This window comes from Drosophila hydei, unplaced genomic scaffold (genome assembly GCF_003285905.1).
Source record: "Drosophila hydei strain 15085-1641.00,03,60 unplaced genomic scaffold, DhydRS2 tig00008137-arrow-arrow-pilon, whole genome shotgun sequence".
Classification (NCBI taxonomy): Eukaryota; Metazoa; Arthropoda; class Insecta; order Diptera; family Drosophilidae; genus Drosophila; species Drosophila hydei.
This window is the reverse complement of record NW_022045845.1, coordinates 118190-133923: the sequence shown is the minus strand read 5'-3', so window position 1 is coordinate 133923 and position 15734 is coordinate 118190. Positions and strand designations below refer to the sequence as shown.

The 15734-nt window shown below is 38.5% G+C and overlaps 1 protein-coding gene across 2 annotated transcripts; it reads left to right on the top strand.

The window, feature by feature from the left end:
- Positions 1-721: 721 nt before the first annotated feature.
- On the top strand, positions 722-15144 carry LOC111592045. Of its 2 annotated transcripts, XM_023304042.2 has the most exons (9): positions 722-771; positions 1373-1644; positions 9301-10005; positions 10513-10802; positions 12004-12651; positions 12710-12933; positions 13050-13222; positions 13729-13852; positions 14890-15144. In XM_023304042.2, the coding sequence occupies exons 3-9, from the start codon at positions 9515-9517 to the stop codon at positions 15019-15021; spliced, it is 2082 nt and encodes a 693-aa protein (XP_023159810.1). In that variant the 5' UTR covers positions 722-771; positions 1373-1644; positions 9301-9514; the 3' UTR covers positions 15022-15144. The 2 variants fall into 2 exon arrangements, with proteins under 2 accessions (XP_023159810.1, XP_023159809.1); XM_023304041.2 differs by lacking the exons at positions 722-771; positions 1373-1644 and having other exon boundaries at positions 8422-10005.
- Positions 15145-15734: the final 590 nt, after the last annotated feature.

The following is a 15734-nucleotide window of genomic DNA, read 5'->3' as shown; positions in this document are numbered from 1 at the left end:
AAAGAAAAGACAAAGTAAGAAACAAGCAGAGGCCAACAACAACAAGAACAACAACATAAACAAACTGCCAGCTAATACAACAATAACAACAGGTGTTCGACACAGTTTCTCTCACACACACACAGCGAGCGCCTGGCGAATGAACATTTTGTGTTGCCTACTTTTGAGGGTGGCCGTCGCATTGCTGCATTTGGCGCGTTTTATTTGTTCGTATCTGTTAAACTGCATTTGGTAAGGGTAAAGTAACACAAAGCGGATCAGTAATAAGAAAATAAAATAAAAAGCAAGGCAACTGCAATAATGCCACATCAAAAGTGAAAAACTTTAAAGCTGTAAAGTTTTGTGGCACAAAACTTGACTCACACCTTTGCTGGCTGTGTGTTTGTGTTTTGTGTTTGCAAAATGCAGTTAAAAACTTGCTGCCGCAATTCAATTAAAACTTCAATGTAATACACACGTACACACACACATACACGCACACACAGCATCTTAGACAACGGTGAGATTCCAAGTCTCGGGATGCCTTTTGGCCTCAGCTGTCGCCATATGTAAACAAACGCTGGCAAAAGAGCAGCGCATGCAGCCGGCATCGTGTGCATCCTTTCGCCTCTTAGATACTAGCAAGCAATTTATCCGCGCCGACGCTTTAGCAAGGACTCGGATCTGGTATAAAAGCAGCTGCCGCAAGCATTTGGCAAACAGTTGGCTCGCGGCGCGTACACCGAATGCCACAAACCTTGGCCCAAATCGGAGCTTGGACAACTTGTAGAGGTTTATTTCGTAATCAAATAGTGTTAAACACCCGTGAGCAACTCAACAAATTGACTCCATTGAAAACTAGACAAGCAAAAAAACGCGGTCTTAAATCCGTATTAAATTTCGCCACTGCCAAACAGTTTGTGGCGAGCTTTTGGCTTTGTGCAGTGCACAAAAAAGCAATTAAGTTAACTGTAATTAGTTTTTGATTGTGGTCACGTGTAATTTAATTGGCTTGGCAACTGGCGTGAAATCAAACGCTTTAACGAAATTTTATTCACAATAATTGACAAAAGTCAATATAATTGCAATTTGTGGCCTGCCAAATTCTGAACATTCGATGTAATAAATGCAAATAAAGTAAAGCTTCGCAAACACTTTGAAATATGACTAGAATTGGCATTAGTCAAAGCTCGAAATTTAATTGCTCAAAATTGAATGAAGATCTGTGAATGTTTTTCCCATTTGAATAAATACCAAAGTAAAGCATTTATTATTTAAATAAATGACTGCATCGTTGTAATTGAATGAATTATAAAGCACTATAAATTATTCAAGCACAACAATATGCATAAACTACAAAGAAGCAACATAAACATTTAATTAAAACTTTCAGATTAAAAGCCACAAACTTTCCTAAAATACAAATTTATGTATGTAAACTTATTAAATAGCTTGGCTACAGTTTGTCATAGACTCTTTGCTTCTTCGTGTGGAAAATTCAAGGAACGAGCAGCTTAAAAGAGAACTGAAACCTAAGATTGAATAACAAATCTTAAGCCCACAATAAGTCTGTGCCCTTGCTGTGTGTAAGTTTACAATCGAACTGAGAGGTGGAAGTTTGTTATGATGGATATTTAGTAGCAACGTTAAACCAAGAGATTAGCGGTAAGTGAAATGTTAAAGAAAATACAATAAAACATTTTTGAATAATATTTCAGCGGACTTAAGACAAAAAAATAATGTAATTCAAAATTCCATTTTTAGCAATATTTTATTTAGCTATAATTTTAAATAAGATTCAACCTGACTTTCATAATAAAAAGAACGTTAATTTGAATGATAAGAGCGCATACAACTTGAACTGACAGCAAAAACATTAAACAGAATACGCAAAGTAACCACAAAAATATAAAATATATATAAATTCACATTGTCCTTGCTCCCTATAGCCTGCTTTGCAGATTGATTTATGCGCTTGCATATTTGTATGTGTGGGTGTTTGTGTGGTAGAAAGGACACATGTCTCACATTGTGCATAATTGAATATGGGATGACTTTTTTTAAGCTATTCGAAAGTCTCATTCTTATTCACACTGAAAAAAAAAATAATTTTTTGATGATGGGGGCAGGCAAATTCCCTGAATTGGAAGGAGAAATTGCTCGAAAGTATTATGCATAAAGATAACAAAGGTAACAGGTTAATGTTCAAAGTTGTTCCACAGATATCGCAGAATATTCCACGCTTTGTATATGTAATAAAAATAATGGGTACAAATATATATGTAGATAATGTAGTAGAGAAGCAATGGGTGTGCGTCTCTATGTATATTGGAAAATGTGCGCGTGTGTGTGCGTGTGTTGTTCTATACTGCCCGCATCATTGTGGTATGCTGATCTATGGTAATTTGCAAGTTAAATGTTCTCAGCGATAATGTTCATAATTTACGAGCAAAAGCAACGCAGGAGCGGAACGGGCGATGGGCGGTATTTTGGGCGCCACGTTGAATGAGGGGCCGCACGTTAACAGCTATCAACTATATATCAATACTGCCGATAATTATATATAACGCTTCCATGAACTATAAATAAGTAAATACAATATGAATATTTAAATCGCATCGGTCCTATATAGCAGCTTCATTTATATAAAGCATTATGCATTTTTTCTTAAAATCAGGTTGTATTATTTTACTCATGTTAATATATTATAGTGTAATTTACCTTTCACTAAACAATCACATATTTGAACATAAATGCATACTCAATTTCCTCTTGCCGTTCTTGGGACGCTCCTGTAATTTAAGCGCATAATGCCCATGGCATTTAGGTGGAGTCGAGCACAAGCGCAACAGCAACAAGGGTATAGCTCTTATACCATTAAGTGGCATTATAATTATCATCTGCACAGCGAGCTGGCACTTAGTCCAGAGAGCAGAGAGCAGCATTTCCAGTTAACCGGGCAGAGCTTCTACCTATAAAGTTAGCATTTGATGTGCTCATTAAACCATGAAGGAGACCACTTAAATCGCACGGGTTAACTGTTAACATTTATGACATGGCTATAGCTCCGCTTCCGCTTATCAGCCCGCCAAATAAGTATTTGCAGAGGCGCCTAATCAGAGTCGAAAATTAAATACCCAATTAGTAAACACTCCCCTTAATTTTAATTAATTGCGTAAGCCAGAAAGAGCAAACTGTACCCTGTACGAATACAGTAAGTAGAGAGGCGTATAATACTATCATATCATCATAATATTATAGAATAATAGTTTCACCTGATTGTACTAATATTGTAAATGCAATCACAGCTGTGCTTGTTTCATTTCACGTTTTGGTTTCACCTGATTGATCATTCATTGTTCAGTCATTCTATTATATTATAAAATTAGAAGTATTGCAAGTTATTAAATAATCTTGAACCCATAAGAAATTGGATTTCAGGCTATAACACAAACCTCGAATGATTGAAATAGCAGCTCTGCCTAGGGTTAGGGTGTCCCATAGTCGGGTACTCCCGACTAGACTATTTTTGTTTGTACATCAATAATACTTGCGGCAGGTGTATATATACTTTTTATATGCCCAATGTGGTATTTACCGCATGAATCCCTTTCCTCTGTTAACCATGTTGATATTGTCTGAGATTAGGATTTTAAAATTAATTGTGCGCATAAATTACGCCGGAATGCGCTGCGGGCCAACATCCTTTCAGTTTCCGGTGCCGAAGCCAAGGCATTTGGTTAATGGAGCTCACAACCTTTTGGTCCTTTATTTGTAGCTGTTGTTGTTGTTGTTGTTGTTGTTTGCTGATGGGCTATAAATTTACTTTCGTCTGAAATGAGTTTGCATAATACAAGAGCTGAAAATTGAAATATATTCGACGTCTGTGACTTACTTATTTGTTTAGTTATTAAGTGGATTTACGCTAAATCATTATTCTCCAAATTGGGCGTTAAAACAAAGTAATTTGAATACCTGATCGAGTGGAGAAATTAACTTGAATTCCTTGAACTTCACAGGGTTTTAAAATTAATAATGAAAGCGAATATTTTTTGTTGATTAAGCGCCTTCGTCAGGTAAATAATTTAAAATATGCTTAAAAGCTTTACATTTCAAATGGAAAAAATTGGATAAAAGTATTTATTTAACTAAAAGCTAAAACAATTTTAGTTGAACAGCAAACAAATTTGAGTTATCTACACATTTTTTAGGTCGTCCAAAACAAAGTCTGTAAAAACTAGATATGCTTTTTAGTGATTATATTATCATTGTCATGTTGAGAAAGATGTGCAAAGCTGTGGATGTAGCTGTAGCTGTGCCTAAGTGAATAAAAAGTAGAAGATGCTCGAGAGATAAATCAATAAAATCGGAATTTAATATAGCCACAATGCGTGTCTGAACAAAAAGGAGAAGATGAAATAAGAGAAGAGTTTAGTGCGCAGCAGTAAGTCGGACTTTAAATGCCCTTACTTAAAGTTTCAACTATTTTTCTGTTATAGATATTTTATATAGATAAACATTTATATAGATAAACAGCAACAGATACAGAGTGCTAAGCCTAACTTTATTATTTTCTATACTCTCTTAATATATATAAAGCATGTACGAGTAGATAATATTCTTGCCATGGGAATTCCTCTCTCTCTCTCTCTGTCTCTCTTTGATAGCGCATAACCGCAGCAGCACAAAATGGTATGCAGGAATTTTTGCGTTCATTGATAAAGTTCGTCAGCAAACAAGGGAATCAACAAAGCCTCCAACGCCTCCAAGCCCAGCCTCTTTCTGGCAGTTGCCTCAATTGTGTTGGGTGCAAAATAATTTACATATTATGAGAGTTGGCGTAAAAGAAAAAAATGGGCGAACGGGCGTCTGGGCGGTGTTTGGCAGGGTATGGGAAATAGAAACCACTCTATTGAATGGCAGTCGCTGCTGTTGCCTGACAATGGCTAAGGATACAGACAGACAGACTATCAACTACTGGGATGTCCTTTTTTATATCATCTGCATGGCATGTGGAATATGCGACACTAAAAGAGAGCTCTAATGTGTTTTTACTTTTTGCGAGCTGAGACTCGCTCGTCGACAAATCTGTGCAGCATATGGGATGGCAATTGGTTATTTTATGGCACTTTTTATTGTGGTTTAAGTGCGGAGAGCGGGCATTATTTATGCACAGAACACGAGTATCAGTTGCCCATAATCCGCATAATGGCGTTGCCCAGATTACGGCTCAGCGAATGGTTGGCTCTTTGAGGTGACACTATAAAATTAATTTTAAAACATTTCGGCCTTAATCATTCGTGCTGATAAAAGGCGACAGTTGTCCCCGAGGATAATTGCGTATGCGTGTGGAACGTACAAGGAGCTCAGACCTAAAAAAACAAGTTTGAATATTATAGTCGGATGTTATCGACTGCAGGATACTCGTTCTTGCTCTTCAAATGTGGAATCTTCAATTGTCATGCCTGCTAGAGAACAATCCATAGAATCCACTTACTTTATTTCTGTTAAGTTTTATATTTTCAGAAAGACAGAGAGATAGACTAAGAGCTCTTGTTTCACTTGACATACCAATTACATTAAGCTAATATACCTTTTCGTCACTTCATGAGCGAGTATATAACAGAGAGAAGCGAATCCCAAGCCAAAGTGACTACGTCCGGGGGCATTTAAGGCATAATTTGTGCACAAAATATATTTGCTGGCTTATGCAGAAAATTTGCCTCCCAAGCACAGACACGACCGGCGACCCAGAGCCTCCCGGTGAACAGCTTTTCCCACTCTTCCTGCCGTCGGCGTCCGTTGGCAATTCTCTCTGCGCCACTTGTAGAACTTTAGGAAAACGTGCGGCGCTTTTCAACTCTGGAGTGGCACGGGCGGGCGGCTATCAGTTTTACGAGGCCTTTGAGAGTCATACTTGTTAAATTTTCGACCGTCGTCCTCATCAGCTTTACGATGTGGGTGTGTGCGTAGCGAAGTCTAGGGAGTCGGTCGAAACATGCCAGAGATTTGCGTTTGGCAACTGGCTTTTGATATTCAATCATGTCGAGCATTGCCAACAAAACGAACAACTTTCTAACACCCACACACACATACACACACGCATATTAAGAGACATTCAACCGGCCTTCAATTTATTTGTAATAATGGCCTCTCATTTTTTAATGTGGCCTTTTTTGCCCTTGCTGGTGTGGCTTTCCTCTCTCCTTATTTATAGTCTGCTTTGCCTTTTAATAATCAATCGCATACAAAATGTATTTCTTTTTTTGTAAGGTTTCATTTCATTGAAAACAGAAATGTTCTCATGTTTATTTTTGTGCGGGTCAGCGACTGGTCCCATATCAAATTGATTGAGGAAAAAGTTTCCTAATAAAACGAAAACTTTTCACTAAATATATATTTAACTGAAAACCCCCATCTGATTGATAAATGAAAAATATATTTTATTTTGCCTTAACAAATATGACAACAGTTAAAGTAAAAAGGTATATTTATATACTTTGGTAAATTTAAATTGAACTAGGTTCAATTTTCAACTATATAAAACGATAATACATGAAACCCAATTATTACATAAATAGAGATATATTAAAAGCTCACCTCAGAAATCTGTTCAAAGGGCTATAAAATATGGTAAAAGCTTATATATTACAGGCAGCTGGCATCTTTGGACTGTAAAGTATGTAATATTAGGTAGAACTGAACTTATATTAATTATCATTTTGAGCATTAGAGCCTTTTCTTTTGTATGGATGATATTACATGCCAGTAGGAGTTGCTAGCTAAAGGGTTTTGACGTCAATAGCCCTTTTATGAAAGCCGAGTCTCCCTGTTACAGATATTCTAAGCTTTAATCGAATTTACTGAGCCACTCTTTCTCTCGTCTTTTACGAGGACCTCAATGTATCGAAAAGCTGATGTGACTGATATTAAGGTTCTGGTTCCAGATTCGAATTCAGCAGATAAATAACTTTCGTTCAAATAAAGTGTAATCATTGGCTATTGTGCTTTTATCAAATTTTGTTGACCGGCCAAATTTAGCTGACTTGCAGTCAAAAGTAATTGAAAATATTTAAGAATAAGATATGTACATGTTTTCCATGTTCATTACGATTTGTGCTTATTTCGAACTGCTATTTGGACTGCAACGAAAAACTACTTACAAAATAATTAAAATTGGCATAGAAATTGTCTGTAAAAATGAAGATTAAAGTTTGACATGTACATTTCACTTAGACCTTCAATTAGAGTTTATTTGGTATTCAGTTGTACGAAGCAACATTGACAATTTGCAAAAAGTTCAACAATAAAAACATCAACAACATTATTGCAACAATAGATACAAAGGGCAAGGCAAAAGCAAAAAACAATAACAATTACTCTGATTGCCGCCCCCGGAGACTGTGCTGAAATTTGAAACTGAGCTGACGAATGGTCACGAAATGGAAAATGCCAACAGAATGGTTCGGAGCACACGGACATACTTGGACGGGTAAAGCCCACAGACCGTAACTCGGTCGCTTCCATGCTAGACTTGACCGCGTTACCAATGCTACCCTATACGTAGGATATTACTGCTTCCTCACAGAATGTGTAACACCTACATTGAAATGCTATATTTATATTATTTTTCAATCTAACCGAATTCACGTGACGTTTTAAGTCCTTCACCTGCTAGAAGTAAGCATTGAAGCCTTCTAACAAAAACAGTGCGGGTCAAAATAATTACTGTATGACCTTGACTAATATTTTTGTACAAAAGTTGATTTTATTACCTAATAAAATGAACTCCAATAAAAATAGAATTTTTATTTTAAATTGGTTTCTGCAAACAGTTATAAGGTAGCAAGGGTATTTAATAGTTTACAGGTGAAAGAAAGATATTTTATCTTTTTTTCTGTTTGATTTTTTTACTGGGTCAGGCAATGCCGTAAAACAATTGAGAGCTCAATTTTGCACGGCCGGTTGGTTTTATTTTACATAACTCCTTCTGTTGGCGAAAAAGGATGCGCCTGCAGCACAGGATATGCACATTGCGAATGATTTCAGTGCCAGTCGTAACTTTGTTAGCCCCGCATACACACACACACACGCACACACAAACACAAACATATACACTCACGTCGCCAAGAGGCAGGAGCCAACATTTATCTGGCAAAATGTTTTGCTCTGCCATTACTCGCATTGTTTCATCCAGCAGCAGGATGTGCTGCCAGGATAAGGCATTGGCCAAGCGGCAGACGGGGCGCCCTGGGGGAGCTATGGGGTGCAGCGCTTATGTGCGTAAAAATTCTATTTGATTATTGCACGTTTATGGACCAAGCCAGCAGCACTCAACCAGCAGGCAGGACAATGCATGACCATTGTATTGCGTTTGCTGCTATACGGTCTAGAGAGAGAGAGACAGATGCATAGAAAAGATCTGAAATATTTAATCGGGATATTTATTTCCTGCAGCAGGATATGAAAGCAAATGCATTGACTTTGATGACCGGGTTAACCCTAGGGGAGGGAGTGGACTAAGGGCACCCAAAGCAAATATCTTAAATTGACTGCACCAACGGATTGCGTTTAATTATTTCTGTGGTCTGCGTGTGGCATTGCTAGCAGAAACAGGATATTCAAGCAGGTCAACAGGGCTGGCTACGTATCTTTACTTTTAATGACTGCAATACATTGCCAACTGAAACATTTAACATGAACCGGCAGTCGCTGTATCCTGGGTCAAGTGCTGCACGTTCCACTATGCAAATAAATTGTTGGTTTCTGCAAACGAAGTTAAGTAGATAATCAAAGGCAATGGGGCTGCTCGCAGAGCCATAGATCTTATCTGTGGTCAATTTAAGTTTGCATATGCTTGGGCATTCGAAATGCGCTTCTTGTTGCGCTTCTTACTCCACTGGTGACGGCGTTTCACCATTTTTCCCTCACTTAACTTAATTTCTGCTGGTCCGGCTTCACGAATAGCTCCGCTTCTCACATCTCATTGCTTCTCACTTCACTTCTAAGTTTGATGCTCACATTATAAATTCACTCTTTTATAGCTGCCTGCTCCTTCGGCTTACTTAGCCTCGCGCTTTATTTCTATATTCAGTGGCCGCTTCGATGATAGCCTCTTATATAGCTCTGCTTCTCTCTAGTTCGCTTCTCATTTTATTGCACAAGTCGTCATTTTTCGGTTCGTTGCTCTGACGCCCTGTGTGCATTCATAAATTATGGTTTACCTAAGCATAACATTCAATTTATTTAAATGAGCTCCGCCCATTGTTCCTGGAGTATTTTTCTATCTCTCACTTTTGTGTTTTTGTTCTATCTTTGCAGAATAGAAATGAATGTCAACGCGTTTTAAGTGCGCTCAGCATTCGCGCCCTCATAAAAGAATCAAGATTCCGGACCGGAACGTGACTTTTGGCGCAAGTAAATTGAAGCCACAGCGCGATAAAAACTGCAATGCCAACCTGAGCGAAATTTGTTGGCGCAATCAAACAGATAAAAGATATATATACACATATCTATATATAAAAAGTCAGTGTCCATGGCGGACACTTCAGCTGCAACGCGAATGAACGCAGCCATGCGATATCATCATCTGCCCAGCCCGGCCATTTGGATGTCGCTGCTGGCGCTGCTGGCAGCTGCAGCAACCGCGGCGCCAACATCAACGTCGACTGCAGATCGTCATCGCTGTGCACACAAGGGCATCGCAGAGTTGATTCGCACCAGCCCGGTAATTGTTAAAGCTCTCGCCGCGCGCATCTTTACCGACGCTGAGCTGGCCGAGCAGCCGTTGGATTCGGCCTCTGCATCGCAGTCGTCCGCCTTTTTAATAACATTAACGCCGGAAACGATATACAAAGGCGCATCGCTGCTCAAAATGGCTAACGGAGCTGCCGCCGCTGCCGTTGCAGACGAAGCTGGCGATGGCAACCTGGGCAATGAAGCTGCATCCGGCGGGACTCGACGCAGTGGCAGCGTCAGCGGTTCCAGTGCTTGGAGCGATAGCGGCGCTGCCTACCAATACGAGGGGTAAGTGGAATACATTTGCAAACATTATTCAACTAATTAAAACTGAAGTAAGTGTAGCATTCCCTCTGAAAATAAATTTAATTTGAAAATAGCTAAGAACGTTGATGATATTCCATCTAAAATTACAGTAATTTTTTACATAAATAATTTTAGTTTGTTTAGATTTATGGGGATTAATCTTCTCTATTTAAATTCGTCATATCCCTGAATTTTTAAGCTTGAATATAGTTGTTGGAATGTTATCCCCTATGCATTAAGCTATTTAATATGTTCTCATATTATTTATTTTTATATTATTTAAATATTTGTGGCATTGTCACCTCAAAAATGAATAAAATAATTAGTGAAAATTCCACTATAAATCAATAACTTTATTGCATATTGAAGGAAGCCACATAGTGCTCATCCTTAGTGCATGTGCGGTTTATCATTTTGTGCTGACGCTGTATTGGCTTTATCTCTCTCTCTTTCTCTTACTCTCTATCTCCCTATCCACACTCTTTATAGTCAGCTGAATGCTACATTAGAGCCGCTGCAATGCTTCGATGCTAATATGCTGAAAATGTTGCCTACGGAATTAATTGCTTTTGGCAAATTACTGCCTGCCTCAGCTGTTACAAGCACGGGCTACTCCAGCAGCTTCAACTCGGACTCCCCTCTTGCATCCAGGCAAATGCAACGCACGGGACTAGGATCAGTGTTAGAGTTGGCCAGCGACAAGGATGTGCTTCACATCAGCGTCAACGGACTGCATCGTTGGACGCCGCAATTTGAGAATCATATCTGGAAGCATTTAGGTAAGTTGACCCCATAAAACCCGCCCCTGCACCTGCCTCTAGTTGTTGCCGCTCTACTTTCCATGTTTTTGCTGTTGTTGTTTTGGCATTTCCGCTTGTTAATCGCATTTGGCATTTGGCATTTGGCATTTCGCTTGATGGTTGCATTGTACACCAAATCGTCTTTGCGGATGCTTTGCGCAGTTTTTCGAGTACCTCTGGCTCGCCATTTTCCAACTAGTTCCCCGGGCAACTCCGCATGCCAATCAGACCTAATTGCTAGTTCCCCGAAATAGCATTTTAGTTCGAAGCCCGACAACATTTTCATTCATTTCATTTTATGTGCTTCAGAAATGGTGCGTGAGCTCGTATCAATCAGTTCAAACAATTCTGAGTGCTTGTTATATTACCTGAATATTACTGAGACACAGAAGGCATAAATGCTACCACACACTTATGTTAATCACTGGTGATAGACTTTCTCTAACATACCTTTCATATTTCTCATCAATTAACCTTGAATTGAATATTGATTACTGAAAGCTCAAGCAAAATGGTCGTCATGCACGTGTGCACAGTTCAAGTCGTCTGTTAAATATTATAAAAAATAATATAAGTACTTTTTAGTAGATATTTTGATGATGATGACGCAGCATGCGACTGGCTGCGAGTCCGTGTATCCGATTATCCAGCAGTGCTGACAGGACACGACTCGGCGCGAGGCACTTTCAGACAGGCTGCATCACTTCTGGGATACAACACTTGACTTTTGTGTCAAGAGATAGATAGTAAAGCCAAACACACACAGACAAGCACAAGCCCACTCACACACTAACAAATCGTGGTGGCAACAATTCAAGAGGTTTTTGCGGCGAGTAGCATAGAAATGTTGTGGAACATAAAAGCCAAACGCGATTTTGTTATATTTGCAGTCACTGCTAGCTTCTGACATAAAAACTGTCTTAGTCATCAAAGTCTATATACATAAAATGATTTATAGATATCAAAACACATAGCCAACTCCAAGATACAAGATGCAAGTATATAGAAACTGGGCTTAATCTCTTTTCGTTATTTAAAACTGTTTTTCAAACTATACATGAAAACTGATCGATACCAAAGTTGCTCGACTTTTGTTGAGTCAAGAAATTCAGTTAAAAATTTCAATAGAATCGAGAGCTGAAGCAATTTAATGGCCAGTCTCTGCATTTATCAATTATAGGCTGGGACGATTGGAGCGATTTTACGCTTTGCAGCGTCACCTGCGGCAAAGGTGTGCAGCAGCGCTTCCGTCGCTGTCTGTTAGACAATCCACTGGTGGACATCAGCATGAATATGAATCTGAATCTGGATGACGAGGATGACGTTGACGATGAGGTTGAGCAGGATGAAGGGGAGGGAGATGTAGATGATGCTGAAGTGGTTGCAGACGAGGCGAATAATGATGTGCCAGGGGTAGGGGACATGGGAACAACACCAGCCGCATTCAATGCTGATAATAATGAAGTGCTCAGCCAGGACGTGGATGGGACTGAGGATGCGTTACTGATGATGATGCAACCAGCAGCAGCTGCTGCTAGCTCCAACTCAACGAAGAGCACACTGATGCATAAAGGAATACACACAACGATAACAGCTACAGCAACAGCAACAGCAGCAGCAGCACCAGCAACTGGGTTAACAAGCGGCGGTAATGAAGCGATGCGCACAGGTGTCAGCTTTGTGGCAGTTGCACGTAATGACCGTCGCAGGACACGTGCAAATAATCAGCACAAAAAACGCAAAGCGACCAAAAGTCTAGCGCTATCCACGCTACTCTGCGAAGGCTACAATATCGAGCAGCGCAACTGCAACAGCTTCGAGTGCAGCGGTAAGACCTGCTGCATACGCATACTGCATACTCATTTATTGCAAGTCCCTTTCCACAGATGATATTAGCGATCTGCTCAAGTTCTATAAGAAGCTGCCCGTGTCTGCTGAGGAGCTGCCATCTGTGCCCAGCAACGACAGTTTGCCTTATGCTGATATGCCAGACGTAACGACAGCTTTTTCTGTGGGCGCATCCTCGTCGTCGACGCCCTCGAACATGGGCTACATAAGGAGCTGGCGGAATATGCTGAACTTTACCTTGATGATCACCCTGAGAGCTAAGGTAGGCAATATATATCAAATAAAAAATGATAACAATCGATAGATATGTCCTGTATTATCTATAAATTGAATTAGTTTCAATATTTATTTCATTTTACTGCAACATTCCATTCGCAGAATGATACCAAAAATGCGTCGACTATATTCTCCATACGCAATGTAACGCACAATTTGTATCTGGAGGCGTGCAAGGATGGACTACGTCTATATTTGGAGCGCGACAATACAACGGAAATGTTGCCGGTGAAATTCAATTTATATGATTATCGCTGGCATCAAGTAGCCATCAGGTGAGAGTGAGGCTGAGCTTGTGCAAGCTGTGTCCTGGGTCTATATTAGATTGCAATCAACGTGCGTGCTCTGACAATGATCCAATGGTCTGTGAGTGTGTGTGTATGCGGTTTACTACACATTGCTTTCACTGACACTTTCATTTTATTTGCATTTTCAATTTATTAACATAAATTGCTTGTGCCAATGAACATGCACAGTGGAAACACTCGAACCACTTGACACACATGGAAATAGCACGCACAGTCGCCCATATATGTATGCATACACGCCTACACTTAAATATATGAATATCGAGGGCCACTTTGTGTCTGTGTGTGTTTGTGTGTGTGTCATGGTTGTATTTTTATTTACCCAACAACACCAGCAGCCAAATTGACACTTGGTTAAGGGAGCGCCATTTGTCAAAGGCCGTTGGCATATTTTTCTATGCCACTGTACGTAACACTCGGTGAATGTACTATTTTAATTATTTGCACCTCTCTACTCACGCGTGCTGCCACAGCATACAAAATGGCGATTTCATATCGATTTACGTCGATTGCTTGTGGACAAACAGTTTTGTTGTCTCAAAGCGGCTGTTCACGCTGCCCCTGGACGCGGATGTGGAAATTGGACGCGGCTTTAATGTGAGTATGGGGACAACTTCAGAAAATAATTGATAAACGCATTGCAATAAATTTTGCTACAACTTGTGAGCTAAGAAATTCAATATCGATAACATGAAAAATGTGTTAAACGAAAGAAACAATTCATTACTAATCAATAGTTAAGAATTTCTGTTTTAAATATATATTTCTAAAACTTGCATCGGTATCGGATATATCAGTAAAAATTAAATATTGTTATGAAAAACAGTTTTAAAAAAAATGTTTGGTATTTTTGATCGATTATTTATTAAGAACTATTTGTTGAATTTATTTTTATAGAGTTCCATGTACAATTAAACAGCATTTTATGATTTTATTTATCGATAATTTGTTGATAACTATGAAAATATTCCCCTTCTTATAAAATTCCAACTACATTTTCGTGATTTAAACAACAAATTGAAGTATCGATAAGTTATCGATAAATATTTGTTATATAATAGACGATATAATAATTGTCGATTCGGTATCATATAATATTGGAATTGGTTCCACTATGCCAGCACTTCAACGTATTCTATAAACTATGCAGAGTTCTTTATTTATCGATAATTTATCGATATATTCAAATATTTTCAATATAATATTGCGTTACATAGTTTCAATATCAGTACAGCCTTTTAACGCAGTGCAATATATTTCATCACACACCCAGCCGCAGCTGTGCCTTTTAAAGGGGAAACCATTTTTGTAATATTAATTTCCCAATTGATTTCCATCTCGACATACCGCCCGCAGCGCTCTGAATAACAATGTGTGACATTTTACAAGCAATTTCTGCAATTTCAACTGTCAAAGGGAAAAGGGGGCTCTCCAGCCATAAATTGTGCAAACAATTTAATGCGATAACTGCGGATTTAACGCGGCGTGTGCGTTATGCACTTTCATTGCTGTATAAAGCCGATAACGAATGCGCCCCGTTGTCCCACAATAATGCTTAATATGTAGATAATTGCCATACAAACTCTCACTATGCGAAACATTAAGTATAAATAAAAACGTAAATGCATTTGCAGGGGGAGCTGCAACAGTTGTTGGTGCTGCCGGAGCATCAGGAGCGCTTGCAGTGCAGCAACAAGAGGACATCGATTAACGAAGTTAAGCGCTACATTATCGACACATTCATCGAGGACTATGCCACCAATTAAGGTTGCGTGGCTAACAACAACAGCAACAACTGGAGCAAAATCAAATGAAAATCGTAAATACATTTAATTGACAAATACATATGCGTATGTGACATGAATAATGCAAGTTATTTCGATACAACAGCTAGAAAGTGCAGTCTATAGAAACTGCAGACAAATATATGCAAATAAAAGCATTATCATAAATATAAACACATTATATATATATATATATATATATATATATATATATATATGTATGTATGTATAAATATATTTACATATATATTGTGATTAATGTTCCCTAGCAGCGCATTCGATATTGTAAATTACAGATTTTCTCAGTGTTTATTGGGCAAAATAGTATGAATACAATGAATACACTGAAAATGAAGATTAATGCTTACATTGCATTATTTGACATATAAACACATGTATGTGAATGCAAAAGTAATTGTAACAATTAAGTTAATTTGACATAAAACAATAACTATAATGACAAAAAACAAAAAAAAAAAGCAAAGTTAAAAAAAATTGATATTGATGTAAATTGCGTTGCTAAATACGCAAATGTAATATGAATATGATTTAAGTATAGCAAAAAAGTAAAAATAACTCAATAAACTAATTAATTAATTATGCATAAGTGTAAAATGCAAAGCGACTTTTCGTATTCCGAAAGTTTTCAGGAAATGAGCTGACCCGTTGAGCAGGTGCTCTTGCCTAGGTAAGTT

Bases quoted from the DNA above. Each gene is read 5' to 3' on its own strand.
- LOC111592045 (XM_023304042.2), top strand. From the start codon at position 9,515: ATGGCGGACACTTCAGCTGCAACGCGAATGAACGCAGCCATGCGATAT. The intron at 12,934-13,049 runs GTAGGCAATATA...TTCCATTCGCAG, and splicing joins TGATCACCCTGAGAGCTAAG to AATGATACCAAAAATGCGTC. The intron at 13,853-14,889 runs GTGAGTATGGGG...ATGCATTTGCAG, and splicing joins AAATTGGACGCGGCTTTAAT to GGGGAGCTGCAACAGTTGTT.